A 26,922-nucleotide genomic window follows, 5' to 3' on the forward strand; every position below is an offset into this window, starting at 1 on the left:
GGATGCTATAACAAAACACCAAAATCCAAGTGGTTTATAAACAAAAGAGATGTATTCCTCATAGTTCTCATATTTATTCCTCATAGTCCATTTTTCTGGATTTCTGGAAATCAAAGATTGAGGTGCTGATAGATTAGTGTCTGGAGAGATCTTACTTTCTAGCTCACAAACGGTATTTCCACTGTACTTTCACAGATAGAAGGGTTAACAGCCTCCCTTGGGTCTCATCTGTAAGAGCATTTATCCCATCTTTATGTTTTCTGCCTTATGACCTAATCTCCTCCCAAAGGCCCAACCTCCTGATACAAACACCTTGGAGATTAAGATTATCACTTACAGACTTACGGGGAACAAAAATATTCAGACAATAGCACCTAACTTGTTCAATTTTCCACTCATTTAAAAGATAAGCACAGGACACAGAGAGTTGAAATTCAATGGGAAAGCCTTGTAAACTGCCTGACACATATTGATATTTCAATACATATAAACTACTAGTATTATTTATATAAAAACATAAATGGCCAGGCTTACAATTTTAATTGATGCAGCTAAACTTAAATGTAAAATGGTGATTGGAAGAAAATGAATGAGTCAGAAGTATGTTTTTAAAAATGGTAAGCAAAGATATGCTCCAGCTGGAGAAATGGCAGTATTTTTCTCTCATTGATTTTCCTCTTCTAAACCAGGAATGAGTTTCATGTAGTTTTCAGACAAGCTGTAAGTTCCCAAAAAACAGTCCATTAGGTTTATCCTTCCAGGTGATAGTTTCTCTTCTTGAAAAACATTGCCCCTAAGATCTCTTTTAAAGCTCCCTTCTTTGAATTTTACAGAATTCCCATAGAATAAACCTGCTTATGCTTATGCTTACAAAGAACTCATGTGTACATAGCTCTGGAATTCAATGTGCCATTCCACTGTGATTTGGTGTACTATCACATGTTCAGTTGTTCATATTAAATATGTTAAATATGGATGTTTCATCTTGCTTTTAAAATAATTTTAATTCCTCAGCCACTACTATCTCATTTCTTTTCTTTGCTTGGATGCCTTCCTCAAATGGGAAGGAGAAATTACCTACTCAGGCTCTAAATAGAAAGACTTTCAGAGGACTAGCTAGGTGGCTTGTATCATTCTCATCTAGCCACGTTGTCAACACGATGTACTTTGTTCGTGAAGCTTTTGTTCAGACAACTCAGGAGAGACAGGGGTGCAGAGATGGATAGGGTTTTAACCAAATGGTATTTTGATGTCTTGTTCTTCCCATACTGTAGGAAAAGAAGGAGGCAGTTCAAAGTGGCAAACGGCAAATTGAGAACACTTTAAAAGAAGGCAATGACATACTTGATGAAGCCAAACAACTTGCAGATGAAATCGGCTCAGTCATAGAAGTGAGTATTTGATAAAATCCAAAGTTAAAAGAGAGATGATTATGGTGCAGCCTCTCATAAATGGGAAACAAGGAGATATCTTAGTAATATAAGCAGATACTGACATTTATTTTCTCAAGGAGGGAAAATTATTTTTGTATTGTTCTACTATGATCATACCACCTATTGATAACAATTAGAGCTTTATCTCCTAATAGATATGGATGCTTATGCCATCACACAACTTGTGTTTCTATTTTTTTTTCCCACAGTGAAATGTGGGCCATTCCTTGTTCCTAGGGCAGCCTTTAAAATCTGCTTCAGTATTATATAGCACTAGTTAAAAGAGCAAAGTAAATCTACAAACAGACTTTTAACATACTGTCTAATGCATTACCTAGTAATATATAGTAATAAAAATGCAAAATGGTCTAAAAGATCCTAATAACTGTCATTTATGCATTTATTCCAATGAAAAACATTTTTTAAAAGGTGTATTCTTCTTGGTGTAAATTGGCATCATAAAGTTTCTAATATTTTTATTAAATAATAGCTTTTTTCCTCTTTTGACTAAGCTAGTATATTTTAAAGTTTCATAAAAAAATTAAATGTGTATAATTATGTCTCTTGGAAAAATTAGTAAATTCAAGGAGGCTTGGATTCACTTGATTAAAATGCCTTCTCTCCTCTCTGCATATTAGTATGTTGAAGACATTCAGACTAAATTGCCACCAATGTCTGAGGAACTTAAAGATAAAATAGATGACCTCTCCCAAGAAATAAAGGACAGGAAGCTTGCTGAGAAAGTGTCCCAGGCTGAAAGCCACGCAGCTCAACTGAATGACTCATCTGCTGTACTTGATGGGTATGTCATTTGTTGTTAGAAATGCCAATGTACTGTGACACTTATCCAAAAGTTTTGACAAGCAGAAATGATAGAGAATCATTTTCAAATCTCGATTTCTACAATTATGAACAAAAGAGCTACATGGCCTTTCTATGGAACATCCTAATTAGAAGGGTGTACGCAAAGCTCTACTGGAAAAGCATCAAAAGTCCAAATTAAAAGTGGATTCATGCCTGACTTATTAGGAAGTGAACATGGCCTGAGGCTACACTTAGAATATTATTTTTTGTTCTTTATTAGAAAGCACAGCAGTTGCCTTATTAGCATTTTAAATAATAATAGTATATTAACATTTTCTGCTTCAAAATTTAGTTTTATATTCATAATGGAATCAAAAAAATTTATTGTTAAAAGGTGCCTTTTGAAATGTAACCCTATACATAGCCTCTTCCTTGCTCATACGAATTCCAGGAAGATCCTACATACCCTGCGAAATAACAGCTTGCTATAAGGGGGATTGTTGCATGATTCAGGGAGAGAAGAGCAGAAGAAAAGGGTGTTTTTAAGTTGCAAACAGCCTTCCAGGTGTAACTAACATACTTCACCAACACTTTAGGATTGACAAAATAAATACAAGAGCTATTGGCCCCCCAAATATTTTTTCCAAATAAATCTATATTTAATGTACACCATACACAGGGATATGTTTCCATACTTAGAACTTATTGTTACAAAGGAAAATACTATTGTTTGAAAATGCTAGGCACTGTAATTTTTAAAAAATATATATAACTTTTTTTTTGCCAATTCACGGTAAAGGGTTATAGATAGAAAAGTGAGCCAAGAGTCAGCCAACCCAAGTTTCAAGTCCAGATTCCTCATTAGGGATATGTCTGTCATGTGACTTGAAGCAAGCCATTTAAACTTCTGAGATTTTTTTCATTCTCCCCTGGAAATGCACCTACCCCAGAAAGATTTTTTTTTTTTTAGAAAATATATCAATATTTTCTTTCATTTTTGTTAGTTATTTCTGTGTTTTTTGTTTGTTCTTTTTAGATATATAGTATAATGTATTTTGGTATATTATACATACATGGAGTATAATTTATTTTAATTAGGGTCATATTTTTGTGGTCATACATGTTGTAGAGTTAACCTGGTCTTATATTTAAATACAAGTATAGGAAAGTTATGTCTGATTAATTCTACTGTCCTTCCTATTTCCCTCCCCACTCCCTTTTCTTTGTTCCCTCTTTCTTTTAAAATTATAATCTATTTATGTGTTCTTTTTTATTATTTGTTTTACTTAGTTACACATGACAGTACAATGATCTTGACATATCATACATTTGAATCAGATGGGATGTAATTTCTCATTTTTCTGAGTGTACAGGTTGCAGAATCACATTGGCCATGCAGTCACATATATAAACACAGTAATAATAATGTCTGTTTCGTTCTACTATCCTTCCTATCTCCCCAGCCCCTCCCCTCCCACCACTTCTCTCTACTTAATCTAGGGTAAAGCTATTCGTTTTTTTTTCTCACATCTTCATACATGTATTTTGTATAACAATGAGGGTCTCCTTCCACCAAACATGCGATTCTATTTCTCCCTCCCTTTCCCTCCCACCCCTCTCCCCTATATAGAAGTAATCTTCTTCCCATGCTCTTCCTCTCTTCCCCATGTTGAGTCACCCCCGTTTATATCAGAGAAGACATTCAGGATTTGTAGACTTTTTGAAGTTCATTCCAGCAATGGGTGCAAGTTCTCTGAAACCTCTAGTTTGCTTTATAAATAACATGAAGGATTGTCTCACTATACACACACGCCTGGTGCATATGGTTGCAGAGGCTTTGGATGATGCTGCAGATGTTTAAGAATGTTGGAGGTATTTCATAGCTGAATTGTTTAAGAATATGAATTTAAATTGAAAACTACAACACTGTAAGTAGGTATGTCACTATGATTCACAATTACTATCATTATTTTGAAGCCATGATTGTTATAACCAGGATGTTCCTTTATTTGCTTACTCACAACTCTGATGTTATTTTTTTTGGGGGGGGGTTATTCCAACAGAATCCTTGATGAGGCTAAAAACATCTCCTTCAATGCCACTGCAGCCTTCAATGCTTACAGCAATATTAAAGACTATATTGATGAAGCTGAGAAAGTTGCCAAAGAAGCCAAAGGTCTTGCACAAGAAGCTATAAGACTGGTAAGAAACAAACAGGACCATTAGCCTTTTTGAATAGTTACTTTATTTTTTAAAATTTAACTGTCTCTAAAAACCCTAGTAAATTTGATTCCTGTCTTGAATTATTTTTTTGTAGGCTTCCTTTAAGTTTTCTTCAAAATAAATTCTCTGTGTGCAGAAATCTTTTCTCAGTCACCCACTACTTATCACTGTTAGGGCCTTGAAATTATCACAAATGCCAAGCAGATTTGTGCCACCAGCTCACAAAACAAAAACAAGCTAATAGAACACTCTAGACGTAGAAATCTCTCACCATTATTCCAAATATTTTCACTAAAAAAAGTGCCTTGAAAATAAATATCATTGCTTATAATCACAAACAATACAGTTGTATGTGAAGTCTGAACATCAAGTGCACTTTTTATAAAGCACATTGGATCAGATCTTTTTAATGTGTTTATAAAATTTTTATAAACTAAAAAGTCTTTAAGGTTTGGCTGCAGCCATTGATCAAAATACATTTATACCTAATATTTTAGAGTTTTGAGGTTCCAATTATATCACATTATTTGAGCATCTTCAATATAAACAAATCTTTATCCTTTATATGTAGAACCACATTTTCTAAATAACTTGCATAATAAAACTTGGTGATGATATTTTAAATAAAAAAGACACTACTTAGGAAGCATGCTGTTAGCTAAAATTGTTCAAAACTATCATTCATACAAAATTTCCAAACATATAAGAAATTTGCTGGATGAGGGGCTGATTGGATACTTGATTATGAATGAAATATGGTGTTATGAAATTGCCTGGTATTATAAGAAATGGATCAATATTTGATTTTGCATTGAGCAAAAAATATTTTCTCAAATCTCTGAGATATTAGAGATAATTACCAGAATCTTAGAGATGTTATCCTGTGACCATAATGAAAACATGATATTCTATCAACAATTACTAACATTCTTTTCTTTTCTATGAAATAAGCTGAACTAATTTCACATATCCTATTAGTTTCTTATTCATAATAGTGACACCCATGTCAACTGATGATTTCTTTTCCTTTGTTCCTTCATTTTTTGGAGGGCGAAGAAGCTTGGGGTTAAACTCATAGGTACTTTGTCACTGAGTTACATCCCTAGCCCTTTAATTTTTATTTTGTGGCAAGATATCACTAAGTTGCGTAGGACCTTGTTAAGTTGCTGAGGCTGACCTCGACCTCATGGTCCTCCTGTGTTAAGCTGCAGAGTTGCTGGAATTACAGACACACACCACCACAACTGTCTCTTTCTTCTTCATCTCCTGGCCACTATTGTTGTCTGAAACTTCCTGTCTCTACCTTTGTCTGGCTCTGTCTTTCTTACACACCTATCCACAGTGTTTCTTAATACCCTCTAGTCCTGAATTACATTTTTCAATTTGTTTCCGTGCTTAACAAGATCTTTACTGGTGACAACTATGAGAGAGTGAGAACTTATACTACCTATGTCAGTCAGAGTCCTGCAGAGAAACATACCTAGTAGGAGATGATGATGGTGATGATAGATAGATGGATGGATGGATAGATAGATAGATAGATAGATAGATAGATAGAGAATTATCTCACATGATTCTGGATGTGGAAAAGCCCCAGATTTGTCCAGCTGGAAATCTAGCAAAGCCAGGAGTATAATTCAGTTCTAATTAAAAATCTTCAGAATCAAAGGAGCCAATGGTGTAAATCCCAGTCTGAAGGTTGGAGAAGATGAGATGAGATGTTACAGCTCAGTCTATTATGCAAGAAAGAAGGGACTAGATTCCTCCTTCCTCCAGTTTTTGTCCCATTAAAGGTTTCAGTGGCTGCATGGTATACAACCCCAGCAGAAAGGGCCATTTGTTTTACTGTCATCCAGAAACACCTTCCTAGACACTCCCAGTACTAGGGTTTGATCTGGACACTCACTGAAATTAACCATAATATTGACCGCAAGCCCTGTGCAGAATTTAATCTTCCTATGTATTCTCCAAATTCAGATTTTCTCTCTTGCCATAATAACTCATATTTCTTGGGAGACATGATTCTAAAAAATCTTAGGCAATGTATTTCCCAGGCATTTTGAAGAATAATAATATAAAATACAAAAGAAAATGAGGGCAATGTGAAAGTAATATGTGTTGTCTTAGACACAGAAATAGTGAGTATAGTACAGTATAAACAAGATGTAAGCTTTATACAGATTGAATAAGGGAGGGGAAAACCTAGAAAAAAAATATTATACAGGAGGAGAATATACCTAAAATTTAAGTAAGCTTAAAGTGTTGACACTTGTATCCTCATAAATGTCTGAACTGGTCTTGTAGGTAACTTTTGGGGTTCATTTTCTAATATGAGTAAAAATCCATAGAAACCACAAAAGGAGTTTTTGTGTTTGTTTGTTTGTTTGCTTCAGGATCAAGTGTCTAAAGAATAAAGTGAATTTTTGAAAATTTACTCTTATGTGGCATATCAGTGAAGGAAAAACTACTGATAGGAAGCACTTAACTACTACAAAATACACTTTATTCACTACACTGCCACAAAACACATTTCATTCACTGAAATACTACAAAATATACTTCAAAAGAAATGTGAACAAAATCAAAGAACATGGGGATTAAAGAGAAAAACATGAACCAAAAATAGTACATGTGTAAAAGTTTAGGTCAGAATTGTTAAGATCATGGTGATGATAATAATACATATAATTAAAAGCGAAAAATTAAATTCAAGAGACTAATTACATGGAAAATGTGTCATGTGGTCAGTTAAAAGTTTTAAGGTCCTTCAGTTTGAGGAAGGAGAGTAAAAGCTGATACCTTTCATATATATCAAATTTTGTGTGTTAGATATTGAGGATTGCTATAAGAGAATGAAAATAATTGTATTAAATTTCTCTAAGGAAACAGAACTGTTGTACACAGCCACACATCATTTAGCATTCTAGAAAGTGTGGTGTTAGGTGATTTCTTTGTTTTGCAACAGCATGAAGTGCACTAACCTGGTTAAAGATAGCTATGACATCACCTGCTGATATAACCTTAAGGGACCACCATTGTAATGAAAGTCATCCTTGACCAAAGCATCACTGTGTGGCACATGACTATATGTGTGTGTGTGTGTGTGTGTGTGTGTGTGTGTGTGTGTGTGTGTATATATATATATATATATATATATATATATATATATATATATATTAAAAAGCATTGACTCACGTAATTATAGTATGTAACAAGTCTCCTTAGGCCAGGCTAATAGGCTAGAGACCTAGAAAAGAGTTAATGTTTTAATCTTGAGTCCAAAGGCAGTCTGCATGTAGAATTTATTCTTCCTCAGTGTTTTCTCTTACGATTACCCACACTATGGAGAGTAAACTGCTTTACTCAAAATTTACTCATGTAAGTGTTGAACCCATTTTGTCCCATTATCCCAGATACAGAGCATCTGGAAAAACTTATATGATATATAATAAAATTATATAACATGAACTTATATAATAATAAAGGAATGTATTATAATACAATATATATATAATATACATAAGCTCTAGATTATGATTCCCAACCTATTTTGATGCACCTGTGTCAATTTTATTGAAATATTTGCAGAATTGAAAACTTGGGACTTCATGAGTTAATCAAATCTGAAAAATCCATTCCTAGCAGCATCTATATTAGTAATGTTTGACCACAAACTGGGTACTATAGTCTAGCCAAGCTGACACGTATAATTAACTATCACAAATAGCTACACATTTCATATAAGCAGAAAGAAAAATAATGTCTGAAGAGAAGGAACATTATCAATCAATTCCATGAAAAGTGAAAAATAGAAAAACAAACAGATCATGGTAAATATAAAATACGATAGAATTATCCAAATATAGAAGTCAGAATAATTATCATTAGTTACCACAAGAAATAACTCCTGAAATTTCAGAGGCTGGACACAATATAAGTTTGAGTCTCACATCACAACCCAAAGTGTGTCCAACAACTCTTGTCCCTCTTGTAGTCAACTACACCACACTGTGTAGCCTACAAGATTGTCCTGGCAGAGAAAGGGAAAGAAGAAAGAGACGTGCCAGCTCTCAGCATGTTGGCTTATGTGGCTTGGCCTAGTCCATTGACCAAAATAAGCCACATGCCCCAAAATAACTGGAAAGGAGACTGGGAGTACTAGAAGGCATATTTGATGAGCGCCAACTGTCTCTGCTTCTGTTTGTCTTCATGATAAAATGCAAACAGACTAAAATTACCAATTGGGTCACCACAATTTTTATATTGGATTATAAAACATTTGACAAAGGTGGTCAAAACTCTGCTGAGCCATGAAGGTACAGAAGGGTGGTAAATGAAGGGATGAGAAAAAATATGTCAGGGAAACTAATAAGAAAGCTGGTACACCTCTATAAATAACAGTCAAATAGGCTTTATATCTTTCAAAAGGAGTTATTAGGGATAAAGAGAGTCATCATGATATAAGACAAAGAACTAGATATCAGAAAGATTTTAAATTTGTAAAACTAAAAGGTCATAACAACAAAGCATAACAATAAACAAAACTAACACATCAGAATGAGAAAATTGATGTGTCTCTAGTGAGAGATTTTCCTATATCTCTTATAAATTGAGAGGTAAAGAAAAGACATAAAAAGATATAGATCCAAAGAATACCACAAACCAGATGATTTAATGGCCTTGCAGAATTCTATAACAATTAGATAACTAATTCTACATGCCCCAATAGATACACTTCTCCTAAAACTTTAAAAACAAAACAATGCCAAAGGACCATGAACTGAAACACAAAGGATCAGCATATGCTAATGATCCAACTGCACCTAGACTACAGTCTGTGATCACAGTGCAGTAGAATTAGAAACTGATGTAAAATTATGGCCAAAAATAAGTTTTAAAATAAAAACACACTTAAACTTAATTCAGGACTCAGTGAATGGAAACTAATTTTAAATTACAGAATATTTAATAACAGAATATAAATATAATTCTACAAATGTATGGGTTGCAAATAAAATGGTACCTCCAGGAAAATGTAGAGTTTAAAATGCGGATATTCGTACAGGATAAGAACTGAAACTAGTTACTAAGTTTCTGTTCCAGAAGTTTTAAGCCAGACATGGTGTTGTAGTCCTATAATCCCAGTAACTCAGGAGGCTGAGGCAGGAGGATCACAAGTTTGAGGCCAGTCTCTACATCAAAACAAGACTCTAAACAACTTAGTGAGATCCTGACTCAAAATAAATCTAAAAAGGTCTGGGGATATGGCTTAGTGGTAAAGTGCCTCTGGGTTCAATTGCCCAGTACCAAAAAAGAAGGAGGAGGAGGAGGGGGATAAATTTTAAAAGTAAATTTAAAAAGTATGGTAGAATGAATACAAATAAAAGCTGGAATTAATGGCGTAGAAAAAAGCATTAGAGTTGACAAAACAGAAACCCGATTCTTAGAATAAACAGGCAACTAAACAGAGAAGACAAAAACAGTAAGGCAAAGATAGCTGATACATACAAACAGGAATGAAAAGGGGACCATTCCTGTAGATATAGTGTAGATTTTTTAAAAATATGAATTATCAGAGTACGTGAACAATTTTATTCAAATGGATTTGCATACTTAGATAAAGTGGACAATAAATCTAGATTAAAATTGACTCAAAACAAAGTAGTAAACCTGAGTAGAATTATAACCATTAAATGAATCAAATCAGTAGTTAATAATTTATCTACAACAAAACCACAAAGCCTACCAAAATGCTAAGGACCCATTATGCAAAACATTCCAAAGAACAGAAAAGAAGGAAATGTTCCCCAGCTTGTTTTATGAAGCTGGTATGTGATCTTGATGGCAAAATTCCTTAGGGAACTGTATTGAAAAGAAAAACTGTGGGCCAGTCATTTAAATAAAGATGTAGGATGTTAAATTACTATCAGTTTTAATCCAAACATGCACATTTTGAAGATCTGCACAAATACAGGAGAAAGTTGATATTTATCAGATTTAGAAGATAAAAGAATACAAGTGTCTGCATTAATGTCTGTTCTTATCAGTATGCTTAAATTATTTCCTAGATAAATGTTTTAACATAAATGAAATTAAGAATGGTTAGGAAATTAATTCTGCAAGATGGACCCTAAGGGAAAAAAAAATTAAGAAAGATGGGTCTACAATGGGTCTGGATTTTCATCCTTTATACCAACAAGTCCCTAAATTTCTTTCTTTCATTTTTGAATTCATGGTGTATGCATGTTTTTGTTTCTTACATATTACAAAGAGATACTGATGATTTCAATCAACAATCCCCTGACCTAAATTTTCACTTCTAAGATCACGCACCCAAGAGCAACCATCTATCAAATTTTTCTTTTCTTTCTCTATTAGTAATATTATTATCATGCATCATGGATTTCATTAATGTGGAGGGCTATCTTTGCTGTGGTGAATGAGAGGTTCACTTAGAGCTCGTCACATTGCTTTGTTCTCCCATCCATGTCCAGTAGATATGCTTCACCACCCTTCACTGTTTCTTTTAAACTGATGTAAATTTACCTGCAGCTTTACCTCTTGTTCCATAAATATGGATTTCACATACAGAAGATGAAGTTACTTGGGACCTCATCTTTCCCTCTAGCTCCCTTTCTTTCCTTTTCCCCTCAATCTCTACCCCTTTTACTTTAAGATTCTCATAGCCAGTGATATTTACATTTCATCTGTAAGCATAATTGTTCCAAGGCACGTTTTTTTAAGCCACCCAGTTTGCTTAAAAAGATTCTCCAGTTTCTGTTTGTTTGATTTTCAATAGGGGGAGTGGATGCTTGGCTGTCTGTGCTTCTGTGCAGGAAGAAGGGGTTAAAATAAATAACCCATATTGAATTATCTGCTTTTATTCTCATGACTGATTGATCCTCAACCTTACTGCTGTTTCTGAAGCCTGGCCTGCTTCAGAGTCTTTGTACCTCCTTCCTGCCTTCTACCCTACTGTGCCACGTGTAGGCACAGTAACTGCTACAGATTGAGGAGCATTAAATATCTAAAGAGCTTCATTGGTATAAAGAAGAGAGTCCACCTGCAAAGGGAAGATTCCTCTATGGAGGTCATACACTTTCTTTGATCTACTTCTTTTTTCTGTCTCATAGTTGTATGCCCCATTGATGTCTCCTGCAAGCCACTACCTTTTACATAGTCTCTTGGTATAATCTACTGAAAATGATCAGTTCTTTGTTTAAAATTCATATTTTAAATTAAATAATCTATTTTTTGAGGAGCTCCTTGTTCTCTTACTGTATACATTACCTCCTCTGTGGGAGAAGTATAGTTGGGGGCTCCACTAGCCCATTCAATCATTGGGTGAGTTAGGAGAGGCATCTTGGCTTGGCATAGGTACTAGGGTTCACAGCCTGGTGAGCAGCACCCTTAGTTCTATTTGCACTGTTTCCTGGTTGTGATGTTATGTTATTCTTTCCTTTTCCCAGAAACAAATGTATACAGAATTAAATTTGAACTGACAATAGATTTCCCAGTTGAAAGAAGCATGAATAACCAAGAATGACCCTAGGTATTTTATTATTATTATAGTATTATGTGATTTTCATACATACTGGGTTACAGTAGGTGATCACTAAATGCAGGATGCACCCTCCTATCTCCGAAAACTAATGCTAAACCTCTAGAATGGCTGATAATTCAGACTAACACACCTAATAAAATATTTATATCACCACAAGATAGAGTTGAACAGTGATGAAAATTTCAAAGAGAAAATAAAATTCTTTCTTTTTCTTATCTAATTTGAGATCATGTCTGAACATCTGTTTCAAGGTACATGTCACATAGAATTTTTAAAAATTGATCAGATTTAGGTTCAAGTAATATGCTTGAATATCCTACTCATCCTACTCTTGAGAGAAGAACTTGGCCAGTCAGAATTTAGGAATTAGGAGATCTGTCTCCAAATTGAGCACATTTAAATAGGTAGTGACCTACCAGCTAACAGAATACCTTCTCAAGAAACACTGAGCAGCCTGTGTTGATTCATCCGTTGGCATAGTTCCTATGGTAAATGCAGTTCCTAGAGTCTAGAACTTAATTTTAATTTATTTTTAATTGGCAAATAAAATTTTCTACATTTATGATGCGTAGCATGTCTTTTGGTTAACAGAAATTCTAACAGGTGTGAGGTGATAGCTCACAATTTTAATTTGCATTTCCTGATGATTAGTGATGTTGAGCATTTTTTTCATGCATCTGCTGGATATTAATATGTCCTCTTTTGAGAAATGTTTATTCAGGCCCTCTGCCCATTTTTTAACCCAGTTATATATTTTCTTGTTATTGAGGTTTTTTTTTAAAATTTCTTATATATATTGGAAATTAATACACACACCTTTTTTAGATGTGTGCTTTGCAAATATTTTCTCTAATTCACTAGGTTCCCTCTTCCTTGTAGACTGCTTCCTTTGCTGTACAGAAGCAGATACACAAGCCTGAGTAATGTATAAAGAAAAAAAGGTTTATTTAGCTCACAACTTTGGAAGCTGACGTCCAAGTTTGGGGGGCGTCATTGATTGTATTTCTGATGTGGACCCACTTGGCTACATCACATCAGGCTTTCAGCATCTTGGCAGAAGCATGTGTGAGAGAGAAATATCACATGGTAAAACAGGAAGCCAGAGAGGCTGATGAGGGGCCAGCCTTATTTTTTTTATGACAACTCTTTTGTAATAATTTACCAAGATCCGGAAAATAGTAAATCAATTCCTTCTACAGGTAGCATTATCAGTGATGTCATTACTTCCTAATAAGCCCCACATCTTGAAAGTCCAATCAACTCTGGAGACCAAGGTTCTAATGCATGAACCTTTGGAGGACAAACTCCATCTGAACCATGGACAATCTATTTTGAAATGATGTGAGATAAGGCCTAATTTCATTGTTTTGCATGTAGATATCAAGTTATGCCAGCATCATTTATGGAATAGTCTGTCCTTCCCCAATTGTGTGTTCTTGGCTCCTTTATTAAAAATCCATTGACCTTAAGCATGCAAACTCTCTGGGCTTTCTATTTTGTTCCATTAGTCTATGTATCTGATTTTATGTCAGTATCATGCTATAAGATTACTATAGCTTCATCATATACTTTGAGACTAGGAAGTGCAATGCACAGCTTTGTTGAGGATTTCTTTGGTCATTTGGAGTCTTTTGTATTTTCATATGGACTTTAGAATTGTTTTTCCTACTTCTGTGAAAATTGTCTTTGGAATCTTGATAGGGATTGCTTTGAATCTGGAAATTACTTTTTGTGATATGGACATTTTGGGATATCTTTCTATTTATTTGTGTCTCCCTTGGTTTCTTTCATCAATGTTTTATATTTTTTAGCATACAGGTCTTCCCTTCATTGATTAAATGTATGCCTAAGTTTTTCTCATTCCTTTTGTACCTATTATAAATAGAATTGTATTATTGACTTTTTTTTTCATATAGTTTGAGTTTGTTGTTAGTATAGAGAAACACAATTTTTTAAAAAATTCAATTTACAGATAACATCCTATGGTTTTATCATTACACGATTTCTTGAAGTATACACACAATGTGTAATGGGTAAATATAGTTAATTAATAAATGAATCTACCTCGTATAGTTATCATTTTTGTGGTGGGAGCACATAGCATCCACTCTCCACATTTTTTTTTCAAGAACACAATGTATCCTCCTTAACTTCAACCACCTTGCTGTATTATAGGTGGATTTATTCCCCCTACAAAATTGTAATTATAGATCCTTTCACCAACATCTCTTCAACCAACCCATCAACAACAACAACCACCTTCACCTCAGGTAGCCAGCAGTCTACTCTCTACTTCTGTGAGATCAACTCTTTAGATTGCACATATGGAGGAGATCATGCAGAATTTGTCTTTCTGTATCTGACCTAACATAATATCCTTCATGTTCATCTATGTTCTCAAGATGGCAGGATTTCCTTATTTTTAATGGCTGACTGGTATTTGATTGGAAAGAAATACTACTGGTTTCTGTATCGATTTTGTATCTTGCAACTTAAGAATTTAATTTTTATGTGAGTTAACATTCAATCTCCAATTACATAATTTCTTATTTTTCATCAATGCAGTTATGGTATGTATAATAGGATCTTATGAACTATTTATTAATGTGAGGTGTTAAACATAATCATATTTTGAATTTTCTCTTTAAAATCTTTTTAAAGCATGTATTCATTTTAATTAATGTATAAATAGAATTAAGAAATATATAGGGTAATCAGAGGTGGATAGAATTCATTACTACCTTTAGGCCAGTAGTTACCATTTATGTATTTATTACTTGTCTTGATAATAAAAGACAACACTTTTCCAACTTTTATCTATATTAGTCATTATTTTTCCTTTCTTCCTATTTTTACTTTTTCTTTTATTATTTATTTTCTTTTAATATTATTCTTTTCCCTACTATTTTCTTCTTCTACTTCGTTATTAGTTTTTGAATATTTAGCAAGATTATTTTGATACCACTACTGTTGGTCAGTAAATCCTAAAGTAAAACACTGAGTCTTATGATATTATGAGTAAACATTAAGGCCTTTCTAAAGAGCAGTTAATTAAAAATATGATCACATAGTATCTTCTTTATGTCTTATCTAAATTTCCTTTTTGTAAAAGTACTAGTCAATTTTGAGGTTTTTATTTTCAACACAAAAGACAGGGAAAATATTAGAATATCTATTGCATTCAAAGTTCCCATAAAGTATGGTGTCTGCCAATTTCTAAACTTTACTCACATTTACCTTGCATTTTATTCTGTCAACTTTTACATAGTAGTCACTCACACAGTAATTTTAGCTTCTAATTAATATCTGTAATTGTTGGAATTTACATTTTATACCAGTGTAGTGTTAATATGAAAATGATATAAAGCCATAAGTGATATGACAGTCAAATTTGTCACCAAAATGGGTGAGCACTTTTCTTCTGCATTAGCAAGTCACCTCTCTGAGAACTAAATGATTCCCACAATAGTAAATACAAAAGAATCAATCAGAATCTAACCTGTGTAGAAAAATAATGAATCAGTATGAAAATAGTACTCATTAATATTTCTTGACTTTAGCAACTTGCTTTGTACCTGCTAGACTCATTTCAGTCAATAATTAAATAACAATCTATTGAAAGCAGAGAAGTGAATTCTATATTATGGCCCAACATTAGATGCATTTAAAATTTCCGGGAATAAAATGTTTAAAATCAAAAGATTTTTGTCATCAGAAACAAACTCTTGGGGATGATGCCTTAATGCAATTTAAATGTGAACTAATTTTCATCAAAGCAGCAATGTTCTTGATGCTGTTCTAACGACTAGTTAGGAATTTCACCTAGGGATGGAATGATCAGGTGGTGAGACTGCTCATTCAGTTTGATACTGGAGAGAAAATCCTACTAAACTTCTTCATAGTCTTTTTGCAAATTCAAGGCCCTTGTATTATCTGCCCACCCATCTTCTAATGACCATTTATGAGCCCAGTCCCTGCCCTGTTGCAACATGTTAGTGGCACCCATAGGTGCAGGCAGAGTTATGGCTATTACACTGTAATTGGGAAAAAAACAATTCTCAGTCATATATTTTTAAATCTTTCTTTGAGTATTTTTCTTAGTTTTTACATCAAGCTAAAAATTCACAGTCACAAACTGAATTTTCATGAGCAATTTGGGAGTTTTCTTATTTTATCTCAGTTTTCTTTGTGTGTTCAGTCGCTTTCAGTCTTCCATAGACTTATCTAATTCTTCTACAATCCTAGGATGCACTATTTAATACCAGAATTCTACAGTGTTTCAAAAGATCTCTGGCCAAGGCCATCTCTTTGGGTCATTTCTTGACTCCCTATTCTACTTTAGGAACCTATAAAACATATATATGTTTCATTAAAAAGCTTTCAAAATTGATGCAGTGATTTTCTTATTTTAAAACTCTTTGTGATCTTTACAATTATTTTACCTAAGTTCATGTCCACTATCTACAAAACAGGAAATAAAGAGGAAGGGAATGTAAAGTTGTGCAAAAGCCCACAAATAATTACTATATCACACCATAATCTCTCAAAAATTACTTTTATAATATTGTTATATGAACATTTTCCTATGCAAATAATTTTTGCACAAATGAGTGATGTTTGCATAATATTTTTGCAACTTGAATATATCAATTAATATCAATTAATATGAAAACAGTACTCATAAAGCTTTCTTTTTTTAGAACATTTTTAAAGGTTCTCAAAATTTATCTTTTTAAAATGCATTTAGGACTAGACTTCACCCTATATTCTGAGAATTTATTATGGTAAGAACATTACCCATGATTTTTAATGGTAGTCAGATGCACTAAAATGTAAATTATCTCTAATACATACTTTATATAAACACATTGCAACTAATCACCAACCTCACATATTTTGAAGTTCTCTTTATTGCAAAATTTAAATTTAAAATCATTTAGTTAACATATTATCTTGGTACATTAATCCACTCTGGAAATGTATAAGAACTTGACTTATGAAATAAGTTATTTTATAGAAACAGCATAATGGAACATGTAATAACCATTCTGATGAATTATCAGTTACTACTTCCCTTAAAACTAAACAAAAACAAATATTTTCATACCTTCTTAAATCCAACTTTTACAATTGAACTTAGATAATTTATCTCTAAGAAAGAAGTTATGTGAGTAACATAAAAGTAGAAAGCAGAATAAATAACATTTAAAATTGCTTGTTTAGAAAGTAACTCACTGTGTCACATCAGTTACATTTCCATTGATTTACAAATTGCCTTTCTAGTGACTGATGTATTCTGCTCTCTATCCCATTCTCCACTATCCCAGCAATCTGTATACGGGGTAAAAATGGGAGTTCATAACCCACTTGAATCAATCTGTGAAATATGGTATATTAAGAACTATGTAATGTTTTGAACAACCAACAATAAAATTAAAAAAAAAAAAAGAAAGTAACTCACTGGAGGCAGGTTTACAAGCCCAACAAATTGTAACTTACCTTCAATACTCAACTACACATCTCCCTCACATCTCATACACATCTCATAATAGAACCTCCGGATAGCCAAAAACTTTGAAATTTCTCTGCTCTCATAATGATTTGATCATTTTTCTTTGAAAGTGACTTTTTCATTGGTCTTTCCACACCACTCCAATTCTATCCGGGAAAGCATAATCTTTCCATTTTGAATACTCAGAGCTTACTGTGGTGGTTGAAACATCTAAAAATTTTCATTGAGTAAATTAATAAATTAATTCATCTATTAATCAGCAACATTATGTCTTAATAAGAGCCACTGTGAATATTTAACCAATAGTAGGAAGAAGAAAACTTACACATATCAAAATGCAATTAAGTGCCAAACCCTCCATTATATCTTTAGAGACTTTGTCATTTCGTTTTTTCTATGTTTTCTACTCTGTCTTAAATTATTTCACATTTTCCTAGATAAGTATGAGCTAATTATACATGCAGAAACTTACATACATTAATAATATATTCTATTTTGCATGACATAATAAATGTATAATTTGTATGTGTACATATTTATGCATATATAGAGTACTGAAGACTTATTTATGAAAATATAACCTCTAAAAAGCAAGAAACAAAATATCTTGCAACTCTAAGAATCTCATTTATATTTCACATATGCTGTAGACACAGCTCAGAAATTCAGATGTGATGCTTATGAATATGTATGAAGAATAATTAGTTTGGAAAATGCTGCTTCATCACCTGTCTTGATTCTGTTGATGTGCTTCAGTAACTTACTAAGCAATGTTGGAGGAAGGTCTCTCCAAATTCCAATGAGTCGAAACAGTTCTGTTCATCCATGAGATGTTAGTATTTCCATTCCCTTATCCTTTGAAAAGCCTGTCTTTTAAACCTGGATTGTTGGCAGATTGCTTATAACTGACAGTTGTATGCCATCAGCTCGTTATTTTATTATTTTGGAGTGTGCCTGGAAACATTGAAGACTGACTCTCAAATCCAAACTTTTCAATTTCACAGGTCTTGTCTGTGTTTATTACTCTTGTCTTCCTAGCCTATACTATTACAATAGCCAACCAAAGGCTCCTTCTTTCCCAGGCAGCTACCTAATTTATCTTCTGGACTGGAACTTTGATTGTACTCACCTACTCTGAAATTTTTAATAGCTCTGAATTGTTCATTGCCCAGATCGCTTAGTCTGACATTCAAACCTTCTAGAAATTATGACCTACCTGATATCTTTATTTCTCCAAACTGTCCTCCACAAACTATAGCCTGATGGGATTGAAATATTTATTTCCCCCAACCACACGTCAAAACTTTTTGACTCTTTGTCTTTCCTTATAGTATTTCTCCTCTGTTTCCTACACTTTTAAATATGCCATCTATCTCCTTGTCTCTTAGCAAGGAATGGTTCACTAAAGATACAGGAAGAAATCACTGGCTTCCTAAAAAGCAGGGAAGATAAGACTCCTTGAAGCAGAAAAATGAGAAATATTCCAAAATGAAAAAAGACAGAAAATAGCAGTGGGGATGCTTTTCAGTAAATAATCTTCAGTCAGAGATCAATCTCACTGCTGGATGAAGATGCAAGGATTCAATGGAAGATGAATAAGTTAATAATTATCCGTACAGACTAGTATTAGAAAACTCAGAAAGGTTTCCAAAGAGGGATCTCACAAATAAAAGAGGTGAAATTACTAAAACCTCTGCAGATAATAAAAATATTAGAAAAGTATTGTAAATAATTTTATGCTAATAATTCAACAATTTGAATGAAATGAGCAAACTCTTTAAAAATCTTAAACTACCAAAACTCATCCACAAATGAACAAATAATCTGAATATACATAACATACATAAAATATATATAATAGAATTAAATTTGTAGTTAAAAACCTTCATACTCACACATATGCACAATCTCAGTCCCAGATTACTCCACTTGAGAATTTCATGAAACTTTCATCAAAGAAATACTAAATTTTTCTAGAAAATTGAAGAGGATAAAATATGTCCTCTTACCCCATTCTATGATATCAATGCCAGGTAAGGATATTACAAGAAAATTATAAACTAATATCCTTCATATTCAAACATTTTTGATAAAGCTATAACAAATCCGAGCCATTTTTAAAGGATTATACAATATTTCTGAGATTAATCCCAGGAATTTACAATGAGGATTTGTAAATCAATCTATATAATTTACCACATTAAAAAGCTAAAGAAGGAAATCATAGAATCACCTTAATAGAGGCAGGAAAAGTGACAAAAATCCAACATCTCTGCATATTAAAGTTTTAATTTTAGAAGTAAATTTTTCTCCCTGTCATCTATGAAGTATATTATTTTTTAAAAACCCTACATTAACATCATACTTAATGGTGAAAGACTGAATGCTTTGTTCTTAAGATCAGGAAAAGGAAAGGATATCTGTTCTCTTCACTTTCATTTAATGTTGTATTGGAAATGCTAGCCAATGCAATCAGCAAGAAAAAGGAAATAAAAGGCTTCCATATTGAAAGTACAACTGCCTTTATTCACAAGAGCTATGGCAGTCAAAGCATAATAATCCATGGGATCTATAAAATGTTACTAGAACTGATAAGCAAGTTTACCAGTATTATAGGCTATGGCATAAATATGTGAAAACTGATCATTTGCATAGGCTGTCAAAGAGAAACTTGAAGTTGAAAATAAATTAATACAATTTACAATAGCATAAAGAATATGAAATAGGTATAAATTTGATAAAAAATTCAAAAAACCTATACACAGAATATTACTGAAATAAATTAAAAACAACTATATAAATAAAGAGATATATCATGTTCATGGATCAGAAGATCCAATATTCTTATAGTGCTAATTTTACATAAATTGATATATACATTCAAAGAAAGCTGAATGAGATCCTAGAAACCGATTTAAAGAAATTTATAATCAATATGAAATAAAAAGGAAAAAAATTGGAAGAGTTATATTATCAGGGTTTAATAATTTCTATAAAGCTATGGTAATTAAACAGTGTGGTGTTGTTATCAACATTGAGTAATAATTGATCATTAGAACAAAATAACCTAGAAATAGATCCTAACATACGTCAAATGATTCCTGACAAAGATACAAGAGCAATTCAATGTTTTCTAATGAATGCAACTATAAGAATTAGATATACATGTGTAAAAACATGTACTACAATCCATATATTATACCATTTTTCAAAACTAACTCAGAAATAGATCACAGATCTAAATATGTAGCATAAAAATATAAAACATCTGAAAGAAAATGTAAGTAAAATATTTATGATCTTGGGCAAAAATTATTAGATATAACATAAAAGACTAACCCTTAACTGGAAAAAAATTGCTAAATTAATCTTCATTAAAATTGAGTACTTTCCCTTCAAAAACTATTTTGAAGCCAGGTGCAGTGGCACATGCCTGTAATCTCAGCAGCTTGGGAGGCTGAGGCAGGAGAATTGCAAGTTCAAAGCCAATCTCAACATAAGTGAGGCAATTCAATGAGACTCTGTCTCTAAATAAAGTACAAAATAGGTCTGGGGATATGGCTCAGTGGTCAAGTGCCCCTGAACCCTGAGTTCAATCCACAGTACCCAATAATAAATAGATAAATAAATAAGTAAAAATAAACAACTACTTTTAAGAAAACGAAAAGACAAATTCCAAATTAGGAGATGATATTTTTGAATTATGTGTCTGAAAAAAGACTTGTAATAAGGAAAAAAAACAAAAATTGAACAGAAAAATTCTTAACAGATATTTCTCCTAAGAAGATAGCAAATAAGCACAAAAAGAAATACTCAACATTATTAGTCAACAGAAAAATGCAAATTAGAACCAAAATGAAAGTCAAATTTTAGTCTATTTTTAAATTTTAAAAGATTGAGTATTGGGGGTGTGGCTCAGTGGTAAAGTGCTTGCCTAGCACCTGTGAGGCCCTGGGTTCAATTCTCAGCACCACATATAAATTAAAAAAAAAAAAAAAAAAAAAAAAAAGATTGAGTGTATTGAGTCTTGGCCCAGCTGAGGACAAAAGAAACTTCTGTGTACTACTGGACAGAAATTTTAAATACTACAAACAATTTGGAAATCAGGTAGCTGTTTCTTAAAAACTTAAATATACATCAACCATATGATCAAGTCATTCTACTACTTGGTAGTCACTCTCAGAGTAATGAAAATCTCTGTTTATACAAAGATTTGCACAAAAATTATTAGAAGGTCTATTTATAATGGTGAAAGCTAAAGCAACTCAAATTTCCATTCAATAGTAAATGCATAAATGGATTGGGACACATCCTTACGATGAAATACCACTTACACATACAAAAGGGATCAAATGCTGACACACACACACACAACATGGACAAATGCTAAAATTATACTGAGTGAAAAAAGCCAGATCCCCCCCAAAAAATGCAGTATATAAATTCTATAAGACACAAACTTACAGTGATTAAATTAAGACTAGTATTTGTCTAGGAACATGGTGGGGAAGAGGAGAAGAGATAAGAAGGAAAGGATTAAAAGAAATGATATTGTGTTCTCTACTTTGATTACAGTAATGGTTTCATGGGTGTAGACATTTCAAAAATAAAATTGTAAATTCTAAGTATGTGTGATTTATCTATCCAGTTTTAACTTAATCAGCTGCTGAAAAGTTTTGAAAAATAGAAAAATGCATATTGGTTACGACTGATACGACTGATTATAGTCCATCAACAACTTCTCACAGTTCACTCAGTGGTGATTGGGGTCTCTCTCTCTCTCTCTCTCTCTCTCTCTCTCTCTCATCTGTTGCCTTTAATTTTCTTTTTCACAGCAAATCAACTCTGTTTCCCTCAGTTAATGCCATGCCTCATTTTGCACATCCAAGATTAGCTTTAAAATTATGGTTTTTAAATGCTTGCCAGATGATGTTCTTATAAAAAGGCATTCACACTCCAAGAATGTTAGAAAAGCTGGGGTTTTATTTCTTTTCTCTCTCTTTTTTTGTTAAAGTTTCCTCTAACATTATGAATGACCCATATTCTTGATTATTCAGGAACATTGTCAACATTAGTTCTTTTATTACAATAATATTGTCATCCACTGAGAACTACCTTACCATATACACTTGACCCCTTTCCAAGTCGATTTGGATGCCTAAGCATTGAAAATTTTCCTCTCTACTTTTGAGTTTTTTTCTTTTTCTTCATCGTCAAACAGATTGTCAGCTGTCACTTCTGCTGTTTTTACTGTGCCTATTTAGAGAATCTTCACTCCTTTGTAATTTCCTATCTTTGATCTGTTTTGATTCATAAAACTTATAACCCACAGAGTAAAAATGATGTGTAAATTGGAGCAAATATAGAACATGAGTGGGTAATCTGAGGCTTCCTTTTTTGAGTAAAGTACATTGAATTTGTGCCATTAACTTTTACACTTATTTTTTCCCCAAGATAATGACACTTTTTGATGTTACTACACCTAATTCCCAAGATAAAATGTGAAACTAAGAATTCCCATGAACGCAATGTGAGATACTCTCAATTTCCCATAGAATAATTTTCCAAGGTTGTATTTTTCTAGTACTTTGTACAATGTCTCTTTTTATTTACGCAGATGTTTCTCATATGCCCTTTTGTGGATATAAAGTCTGTCTTATGAGCAATATTTAAATGAATTCTGTTGCAATGATACACTAAAATAAATTTGACCACAGCAAAACCAAGCTCTGTAATTTTTTCCTATTTTAATTCTCAAGTAACATGACTGATAAAAAATGTTACTAAGGCACTACAGATGTCTTTGAAGAACATTATGACTGGGGTGACCTAAGTTCAGAATTATAAATTTGAGAGTAAGCATTTAGTATTCTTCAGCCCTTATTGTACCCTGAAATACTTTTCCAGTTTAAAATATACACATAGGACCTTATTTGATTTATCTGTTGGTATAAATGTATTATGTAATGACTACAGAGGAGCAAACACTATTAAATGGATAACTAGACAGTCAAGTGAAATGATCCTTTTCCTGTTCTATTATCTTTGTGTCACCTCGATCAATCTAACCCTCAACAAATACATCTTTGCTGGATGATTGTGATTCTGAGATTGTCATTTAGAAGGCTGTATGATGCCATGGTGCTTTGAAATTTGTTTAAAAAGGAACCGGTATTCCTTTTAAATTCAACACCCAGGGAATAAAAGTAGTGCTCCCCACTCACCCCACATCTAGAATGAATGTTTTTAGTTCTTAATTTGCTTGGCTTCTGCAGCACTTAATACTACTGATCATTTATGTTCTTGTAACTCTGTCAGCCATGATATGTTGGGGAAAATAATATCACATTCTCTCAGTTTCTCCTTATTGCCTCTGGAATACCAGCCCCACTTCTATACCTGCCACTTGAACATTTTTGTTCTAAGGATTTCTCTCTAGAACTTCTAATCTCCCAACAAGTAGTCTCTAGTCACCCACATGTGTTAAAAAGTCACAATTATAAGTCTTTATTCCAGTAAGTAAACTCTGTATACTAACTGTCTTCGGGACATCTTGACTTCATTATGCTACATTATTAGATATTTTAAACCTATTTTTCTGTCCACAGGCATCAGGTCCTCAAGGTTCATTGAAGGAAGATGCCAAAGGCTCTCTTCAAAAAAGCTTCAGGATTCTTAATGAAGCCAAGAAATTAGCAAATGATGTAAAAGGTTAGTGTGGCCAATGTTTTTGTTATATTCAGGTTAATTGCATTATTATTGATAGGATATTCTATGACCATATTGAAGAATGAAAGTTTTCAGATTTATTGAGCATTTTACAACCTGGATATTAAGCAAGTAAACTTTCTCACCAGTTTTACATTTTATAGTCTTCACATCTTATTTTTCACTGAATAATGCTTCATAATTTTTAAACCTAACTTATATAGAATTGCTTCAACCATAATTTCTATTGAATTTCTTCAACTATATCTCAAGTACAGTAACTTTTAGCATGATGAATTTTTAAGGGTGCCAACCCCACTTTGTTATGGCTTCAGAAAAGAAAGTCACAAGGAATAGGTTGGGCAGACGTGATGTAAATATCTGTGAAACTTCCGGTGTTATTAGTGGGATCTGAACATTTTTCAAATCTTTTCAATATATTTTCATGTATTTTATTCCTAATACAGAAATCAAAAATGAAAAAAAAAATCTACCCATATATTTTATATTTTGTGTTAAGAATATGTTATTTCACATGGCTATTGTCTATATAAGTTGGTATACTTACTATTTCATTCAACTTTCCCCTGTTTCTCATCTGAATGGCCTTTTATTTATCTCTCCAGTCTCATCCCTTACAATTTTCTGGCTTTCATCCAACTTCCAAGCCTTCCTGAAGATTCAAAGCCCCTCTAAAACATGCTACCATTTTGAGACTTCATGCTTACACAGTGTTATTCCTTCTCCTTGGAATGCCTCAACCCCCATCCCTCTTTATCTAACCACTTTCTCTCAGATCTTTACAATATAGCTCAGATATCTTCTCCAGAAAACCTAGCACCCTATCCATTTAGGTGCCCCTCTATGACCATACTCTTCCTCATAGACTTGTCAAACTACTGCAGTTATGAACCTTATTCCACCTTCTTCAGAAAAGGCATAGGGTTTTTTAAACTTTGAATTTCTTGTATATATCTCACTGAAGAGTTCAAATTGAGAAATAATTCCATATTTTCACTAAAGGACTGATGTTGGTCTTTACTTATCCTAGAAAGAGAAGAAGTTTAATTTCTATTTGGCATGATTTCAACCAATAAAACTTGGTCTCCTATATTAGCCGATACAGAATTATAACATCTATCTCTCTTAGAGATGACACTTTCATAGTAAAATGCTTTGGATTGTGTATCACAGATAAAATAAAGCTCCATATTTACATAATTTTGTGCAGATGATAGCTGTTATTACAAGAGTGATTATAAACAACCAAAGTCTGTTTTCTAGTTAGACAAAAGACGTCAGACCATTACTTTGTGTTCACTTCTTCTTATCTTGTACCCTTGCCCAGGACGAGGGCAGGTGAGTGAGATAAGTCATACAAGTCCAGAGACAGAACCTGTCTTTATTTAAGATTTTAATATTTGGTTCATTATGGATCTTTCTGCATTAATTCTGATTTTTAATATATTATATTAAAATATGTCTGTCTTACCTACTGAGTTTTGGGGTGTTGTTTTAAATTTCATAACAGAGTTTGTTGCCTTATACACCTGACCCTTCTCCCTGTCCTGCCCCTGCCTTGATTTCCCCACAAACATTGTGATGTTATAAAAAAGAAGAAAGAATTCCATTTTTAGTGTTTGAAAAAGAAATCTAAGGACAGGGTGGCAGAAAGGGTTTGGAGACAGAAATGTTCATTAGTCTAAGTGTCGTTTTTTGTACTTCAGGTAGTACATTATTTAAAGTAATGAAAACCCACAAACTACTCAAGTAATAATTCCTCCAGAAAACCAAGCCAAGGCTGAGACGGAGATGGGAATGTTTTCTTGCTACATTATGACATTCCCCTGATTTGTGGCCAATTACACAGGTTATAAAATGGCTGTTAATCAGGGAAATGCCATATATTACCACTAGGAACTGCTGAAATAGGCCCTACAGAGCAAAACTCCTGACAGCAGCTATTAAAACAGAGATTTAGTCATTTCTCTCTCTATGGTGCCTGGAGTTACAAGGAATAAAAATGGTGGGGCCAGTATTCCCTCCATATTTCTAATTTGTTGCTTGGTTCAATTCAGTACAATTCAGTTAGTTCCTGAGGTTTAGTCATGAATGACTTACTGCTGCTCCCTGCCATTTTTCTGCTGTCCTTGCCTAGAGGGAGTCTGAACTTGCCAGGAGCAATTTGTTTTGCTTTTTAATGTTTGAATATACATCTGTTAAAAGGAAATTTGCCCTTGTGTGTGTTTGAGCTTTGAAGCCAGTCTACACTACACTGATTGAATATCTGTGGAAACAAAAACCATTTTGTTGATGGATATGAGGCTTTGCACAAATTGATTATTGAAAGAGAGGATGGATTAATACCACCAGGTGAATTAATTCTACTTTATCAGTAAGCAAAAAGTATGGACAATAAAATAGTTGAGGTGCTCATACAGTATGTACAGGGCGAGGAATGAAGTGGTGATGAATTAGTAGTCTGAGAATACTGTGATTTAAAAATTTTTAAATTATATACATTGTCTTACATAGAGCAACATTTCAAATTTATTTACTTCCTAATTTACCCCTCATTTTTGTTTTTGTCAAAGATAAAAGAAATTATATAATTACTTAAGAAATACTTATAAAAATTGGATAATACTCACATAAAATAAAAATTTATATTCCCAAGC

The 26,922-nt window shown here is 33.0% G+C and overlaps 1 protein-coding gene across 1 annotated transcript in view; it reads left to right on the top strand.

The window, feature by feature from the left end:
- LAMA2 (laminin subunit alpha 2) overlaps positions 1–26,922 on the top strand; it is a 576,405-nt gene that overhangs the window by 467,705 nt on the left and 81,778 nt on the right. Inside the window, exons 38-41 of the mRNA XM_081295188.1 lie at positions 1,275–1,391; positions 2,072–2,235; positions 4,301–4,439; positions 24,145–24,247. Of these exons, the coding sequence (XP_081151314.1) occupies positions 1,275–1,391; positions 2,072–2,235; positions 4,301–4,439; positions 24,145–24,247 (523 nt within the window). The remainder of the gene's footprint in view (positions 1–1,274; positions 1,392–2,071; positions 2,236–4,300; positions 4,440–24,144; positions 24,248–26,922) is intronic.

This window comes from Spermophilus citellus (genome assembly GCF_964194105.1).
Source record: "Spermophilus citellus genome assembly, chromosome: 5".
NCBI lineage: Eukaryota > Metazoa > Chordata > Mammalia > Rodentia > Sciuridae > Spermophilus > Spermophilus citellus.